The sequence below is a fragment of the Apium graveolens genome, chromosome 4 (assembly GCF_009905375.1).
Source record: "Apium graveolens cultivar Ventura chromosome 4, ASM990537v1, whole genome shotgun sequence".
Taxonomy (NCBI): domain Eukaryota; kingdom Viridiplantae; phylum Streptophyta; class Magnoliopsida; order Apiales; family Apiaceae; genus Apium; species Apium graveolens.
This window is the reverse complement of record NC_133650.1, coordinates 82,081,262-82,087,988: the sequence shown is the minus strand read 5'-3', so window position 1 is coordinate 82,087,988 and position 6,727 is coordinate 82,081,262. Positions and strand designations below refer to the sequence as shown.

The 6,727-nt window shown below is 34.6% G+C and overlaps 1 protein-coding gene across 1 annotated transcript; it reads left to right on the top strand.

The window, feature by feature from the left end:
- The first annotated feature begins 331 nt into the window (after positions 1-331).
- LOC141718683 (uncharacterized) lies at positions 332-2,101 on the top strand. The gene is made up of 5 exons (XM_074521063.1): positions 332-350; positions 486-638; positions 1,030-1,177; positions 1,439-1,639; positions 1,786-2,101. The coding sequence occupies exons 1-5, from the start codon at positions 332-334 to the stop codon at positions 2,099-2,101; spliced, it is 837 nt and encodes a 278-aa protein (XP_074377164.1).
- Positions 2,102-6,727: the final 4,626 nt, after the last annotated feature.

Genomic DNA, 6,727 nt, shown 5'->3' with positions numbered 1-6,727 from the left:
AATTAGTTTCATGTAAAGCAGCGGGTGGTAGATTTAATAATATTGGACCTTTTAACGAGGTTGGTGACCTAAAAGACCTATACGGAACCCGGGATATTGTTGTCCAGACAAAAACTAAACAGCTTTTGAGGATTTTCGAGACTAATGCCCATTTCATGCCTTTACAATATCCTTTACTTTTTCCCTCGTGGTGATGAAGGATTCCACTTGAAAATTCCATTAATGGGAAAAAAATGATGGTCCACCTCCCAGAATTATTGAAGGTGATGATGGAGAGGAATCAAAACAGAGATGTTATGTTTCAGTGCGGGGATATTATGCCTACAAACTCATGATTAGACTGACTGAAGGTACTACATTACTGTTATAAACTTTATAAAAAAATTTGTCAATTTTATTATACTTTCATATAGGAATTTAAATTGAAGATACCTATATACAGACTGCAGATTGGTATTAATAAGATTTTCAAATTTATTCTGTAGGATTAACTCCTCACTTGAGTGGTCGTTTATGGAAACAATATATTGTTGGTGCATTCACCGCAGTTGAACTGTACCGCCTGGAATGGATTAAACGGATTAAAAAAACTATTCGATCTGATCTATACAATTCCATACTCAACTCCTTGAGAAAAGGTAATTCTGATACAACATGCCAAAGGAAGAATGTAATTTTACCTGCTACATTCACAGGTTCTCGGAGACATATGTCCCAGTATTTTAAGGACTCTCTTGCTATATGTCGTAGTATTGGTCGTCCATCATTGTTCTTGATAATGACCTGCAATACTAAATGGCCATAAATTCAGAGTATGCTCCAACATATGTCTGGCGTTAATGTTGTAGATGCTCCGGATGTGGTGGCCGTGTTTTTAAAATGAAGCTAGATCAATTGGTTGATTTAATAAAAAATCAAAATTACTTTGGAAGATGCATCAGACGTGAGTATTTTTATGCTTTTACAAACAACCTATAATAGTTGATTTTACACTATATCCTCTACTAATTTATGAAATTTTTGTAACAGTTATGTATGTGGTTAAGTTCCAGAAAAGAAGATTACCTCACGCTCACATGTTAGTTTGGCTACATCCTGATGATCGCCCCAATACGATAGAGAAGATTGATGATTTGGTGTGTGTTGAAATCCCGCATAAGGAAACTGATCTAGCCGGGTATAATGCTGTTAAAAATAACATGATACATGGGCCATGTTGAAAGGATTTTTCGTATTCTCCGTGTATATAAGATGGAAAATGCGGTCGTCATTCCCAAAAAGGTATATTCAAATTAATTACATGATACATGGCCATGTGGATATACTTTTATGTATTTGCAATGAATTTCCCAAAGTTTTTTGGGAAAAAATATCATCATCACGGTAAATATAAAAGGAGACCTAATTATATTTGTGTTTAAACCAATTTTACACATAGGTACAATGGTCACACATTCTTTGATGACTGTGGATTTCCTGTTTATCAGAGGGGAAGGATGGACAAGACTATTGAGAAGAACAAGCAACAACTGGATAATCAATTTATTGTACCTTATAATCGTGATCTGTTACTACGCTTTCAGTGTCATATGAACTTGGAAATATGCAATAATTCTCGCTCTTTGAAATATCTATTCAAGTATTATTTGAAGGGACATGACACAACTATAATGATGATACGGAGGAAACAAGGATTTCCTTAAATTCAGAAAAGGGTAAAACTATTGATGAGGTGAGACATTTTCTGGATGGTCTTTACGCTTGTGCATCCGAAGTTGCCTGAAGATTATTAGGATATGATATTCAATATCGTTATCCTTCCATTGAACGTTTTCCCGTCCATGTAGAAGGAGGCAAAAATGTTACCTTCAATGTTAATGACACTTTGGAAGAAGTAGCAAATAAGGCATCAAACAAGAAAAGTAAGTTAGAAGCATGGTTTGTGGCCAACAAAACTATTTTCGGTGCTCGAGATTACACTTACCAGGAGTTCCCACGAGGTTTTAATTGGCTACCTGGGCAGTCTAAGTGGAAACAACGTGAAAGAGGAACTATCATCAGAAGGTTAACAGAAGTTCATTGTAATAACTCGAATTTTTGAGACTTTGTAAAAATGTTCAATAAATAGTAACCCTGACAGACAGGGGAAAACTTTTTAGCCCACACTATGTTGTGCATGAGAAAATGAGATTTGAAGTTGATATTATAATTATACGAAATGAGTGTATGTAAACGCTATTAGTTTTCGAAGAAAACGAACTTTGAAAAATGACCATAATTACGAATCATCGAGGATTACGGGAATCACAATATAATTATGAATTTAAAACCCTACGGATTTATATCCAAGGACGATACTTTAAAACATAAATCCGAAAATCTTTACGTCGCGAACCGTTTACGAGAAATTATTACGAAAACATTTAAGCGACTGAACGAACGCGTAAACGATAAAAAACGTAACGCAGTAACTAACCATGATAGAAAAGTAACCATGGTTACTTTATCAAATAATAAGCTAAGAGAGTAGGATGATCATCTAAGGGCTAGAGAATAGTAAAGCTAATGGCTAAGCTAATTAGCTTAGCTTGTAATCTAAAAAGCCTAGCTAGTTTTGTCCAAAGATTTGCCAACGAAAATCAATCTTAGGATTTATTCTAGAAGAATAAACAAGATATCACAACATTATTGCAAGAAGAAACCAAGAAGCAACACAAAACTCTCTCCCCTCTCCCAAATACTCTCCATTCGGCCAAACACAAAAACAAGGAGAAATCAAAATCAAATCACCAAGCTCTAGCCATGGAAAAATTCCCCTATTAATTCTAAAGCTTCATACCACCTAAACTAAGGTAAGATAAATCTTTGAGCTCTTTTTATCAAGGTTTGATGGGTGAAATAAATTCAAGAATGATGATAGTGAATAGTAACTTTTATTTGGTTTCTTGATTTTAATGGTTGTTTTAGGTTCCAAAAACCATACTAAGCACTCCCAAGACTTCACCATCATCAAGAACATATTTCAAGCTCTCAATAAAGGTATACATCTTTGACCCATCCTTACTTAAGATTTAAGTTCAAGATTCTTTTAGAACATAGTTGTAAACCTAGTTTTGGTGGAAGTATTGTTGTAATCTTGATGTTTAGCTAAGTAGATTTAAAGTTGATTGTTGTTGCCTAAAGAACATGATGTTATTGAGAGGAGTTAGTGTGGTGATGATGATTTGTTGATTTTTAGTGGTAGTATAAAGATTTAAGGCATAAACGAAACTCCGATCGTAACCGTAATCTCGCTAAAACGAACAAAACGTAACTTTAAGTTTCTGCAGAAAGTCCTGAAGATGTAAACTGTAGTTTCTTGAAATATAACAATTGATTATGATAGAAAATGTTATAAGGATCTTTTAGGCGCTTGAATCGCTTGATTCCGATTTACGGATCAAAAGTTATGGCCGTTTTACTAAAAGTGATTTACGCGAAAAAAACTGCTACAAATTACGAACTTTTAAAAAAAAGGATCAACTTAAAAATGTTCATAAATCATGAAATTTCTACAAAGAGTATTAAATTGAGTTTATTAACTTCCATAAAAATTTCAAGAGCAAATAATGAATTTTTAATTTTATAAAAATATCGGAGCCGAGACCGCACAATTAGAAAACCGTAGAATCCATAAGCGGAGCCGACGATGAAAATGAAAACGGACTTAAGATACTTTGAAAAAGGAAGTGACCATAATGTTAATAAGGACTTAAAGAAATGATAAGGGTAATATAAGTTGAGAGGGTGCATAATAAGTAGCGCATGAGTGCGAGTCACCGTGAATTAGAACGGGACCTAACAAAACGAATTGTGTTTATGATTATAGATTTCCGAGCGGAACCTAGAGTATCCTCCACCTCGAGATACCCATGCAAGTTTACGAACCGAACTCCATTGAATTTTGTGTTGTGAAAGGATTATTTTATTATCATTGCATAAATACCATGCTTGCCATGATACTTAGTAATTGAGTTTTCGCATAATGTAGCGATGTTGTACAATAAGCATATATCGTAAAATGTTTAACTCCGCTATAAGCGTGACGTATAATTATAAGACCAAGAGTCGGTCGGGATTTTAAAATAAAAACCCGGAAATCATTCCGGTGATACTATAGGACGATTAAAAGTCCATAGTAGTACGTTTTAAGGGACTCAACTTCCACTTACGAAATATTAAACACCTCGAATTTTTATTAAAATGATTTCCAAAGATCGTATTCCCTCAACTATACTTTATTGTTTGAATAATAAATATTTATTAACTATTCATTTATTATGGGAGAAGTATTCTCCGATGAATATTTACTTCAGACTCGATTAAATATTAAAGATTATTAAATTACTTAAACATAAATTAGTTGAGGAATATTATTTCAAATATTTAATTATTAATTATTTATTAAATTATTTATTTATGATTTAAAAATCATAAAACCTGATTTAAAATACTTTCTGATTTTCGGAAAATCATTCGAATAATTTCAGAACGTCGGAGAATATTATCTCGACTTATTTTAATTATTTTGATTATAGTTTCAAAAGAAACTCCCCCTTATATAACAAATATGTTGACATTGGTCAACTCACATCCTTAGTACTTTCTCCGAAAATTCTCGGAAGTCATATATATACGTACATATCCAAGTGTATCTATCAACAAGCAATATGCTTGGGGAACAATATAAGTTCCATTTATATGTTGGGATTCTTACAAGGACAAGGAGGGGTAGAATCCAGTACTTCGTGGACTGGGAGACTACCAATTTACTATCACATGAGGAGGTATCTTATATACTAATGAACATATGGAGTATGCGAACCTGAGAGGGATGGACGCAAAACCGTGTCTTGAGAGGGATAGACGCGAAGTGTGTACCTGAGAGGGACGGACACAGAAAAGGCCCGAATGCGACCAGGATGATAACCAATAATAAAAGGGAATCGTCCATCTACATGTAGAAAAGGTTACTATTTCCGTAGTATGACTGATGATCGTATGCGGTGGCTCCAGTGAATCTCCTATTCTTCCAATTGGAATTGTGATGCAATACCGTAACCCGAGCCTAGGTGCTGGGTTTACCATTAAGGTATTAGCATGATAATAATCCATTAAAGAATTGTTTTCATAAGAAGGTGTGTATCACCAAGGAAAACTATTTTTGAATAAAGCATAATTATCATATATGATGTTTTACTTGAGTTTATCATATAGTCATTTTATACTGTACATCATTATGCTAGGCATTATAGCTCACACTTGTTTTCTTAAATTGACACAACACAACAGTAAATTAAGTTGCTTATCATGAAACTCACAGCCGGGAAACGGGTAGGAAATGGCCAGCTGTTCCGTAGATTGTTTGGTGCTGTCCCACAGGTAGACCGAATAAGCTGGATTGGTTTTCAATTGTTTTTAGTCCGACTTATTTACAAATATGACTTATGTAAGGTAATGAATAGGAAAAAAATATTTGGCCGATGGACTAGCCTTACTTAAAGTTTATTCCCCGGTAAGACTTAATTACTTTTGGGTTGTAATAATTATCATTTTGTGGATTGATCTACTTTAGTAATGAATGGTTCGTTTCCAAGACAATAACCTATGAGTGTGTGTGTGTGATAAGTGTGGGGTCGTGAAGTGTGAGTATTTATATATTGTGATGTGAGGTATGTGGTATATATAGTATTCAAGATGGCGTGGCCTCCTAGATCCATGACCCCGGATTTTGGGGCGCCACATTCATGTATCATAAGGAGATATATTTTTTTGAGAATGCTTCTTTTGCGCAATACAGGTGCAACTTCTTTTCATGATTTGAGAACTATTAATGGTCGAACTTATGACACATAAAAAGAAGCATGTGAGGTACTTGGTCTACTTAAGGATGACAATCAATAGCACTCTGCACTTCGAGAAAATGCAGAATCTGGCATGCCTTTTCAGCTTCGTTCAATGTTTGTTCAAATATTGACCAACTGTCCAGTAATAGATCCTCTTAAATTGTGGACCAATAACTGGAAATTTTTGTCTGATGACATTTTGTACAACAAACGGAAGAAGTCCGGTAATGTGGAGCTCAAACTTTCCGACGCTGATTTAGAGAACTATACACTTGCAGGTACTTTTAAAATATAATTATTCACATATAGTTTATCTTTACGTTTTTTCAAAATAATTAACTTCAACATATGCATGTTAACTGGAGTATTTGATGATAACATGACAGAGGTAGAAAAGCTGTTAAATGGTGTTGGCAAGTCTCTAAAAGATTTTCCAAATATGCCATATCCTGAAGATATCTACATGCATAGTACGACCCGACTAATTGAAGAGGAGACCGGATATGAAATGAATCAACAATTTGAAGAGCATTCCAAAAACTTTCAGAGTTTAAATAGTGAGCAACTAGAGTTGTACAATTGAGTATTAGAAGCTGTCAATAAAGGAGAAGGAGGTCTCTTTTTTGTATTTGGCAGTGGCGGATGTGGAAAAACATTTCTATGAAAAACATTATGTTGTCGTTTGTGCAGTGAAGGCATAATAGTACCTCCAGTAACATCATCCGGCATAGCCACAACACTGCTTCCAGGTGGTTGAACATCTCACTCTCGATTTCACATCCCGCTATAATTGGATCGATACTCTGTGGCAGGTATTAAGCACGGATCTGACATTGCTGAAT

Excerpts from the sequence above, each read along its gene's own strand:
- LOC141718683 (XM_074521063.1), top strand. Across the intron at positions 639-1,029 it reads ACTCAACTCCTTGAGAAAAG|TTATGTATGTGGTTAAGTTC; the intron begins GTAATTCTGATA and ends TTTTTGTAACAG. Across the intron at positions 1,178-1,438 it reads AAGGAAACTGATCTAGCCGG|GTACAATGGTCACACATTCT; the intron begins GTATAATGCTGT and ends TTTTACACATAG.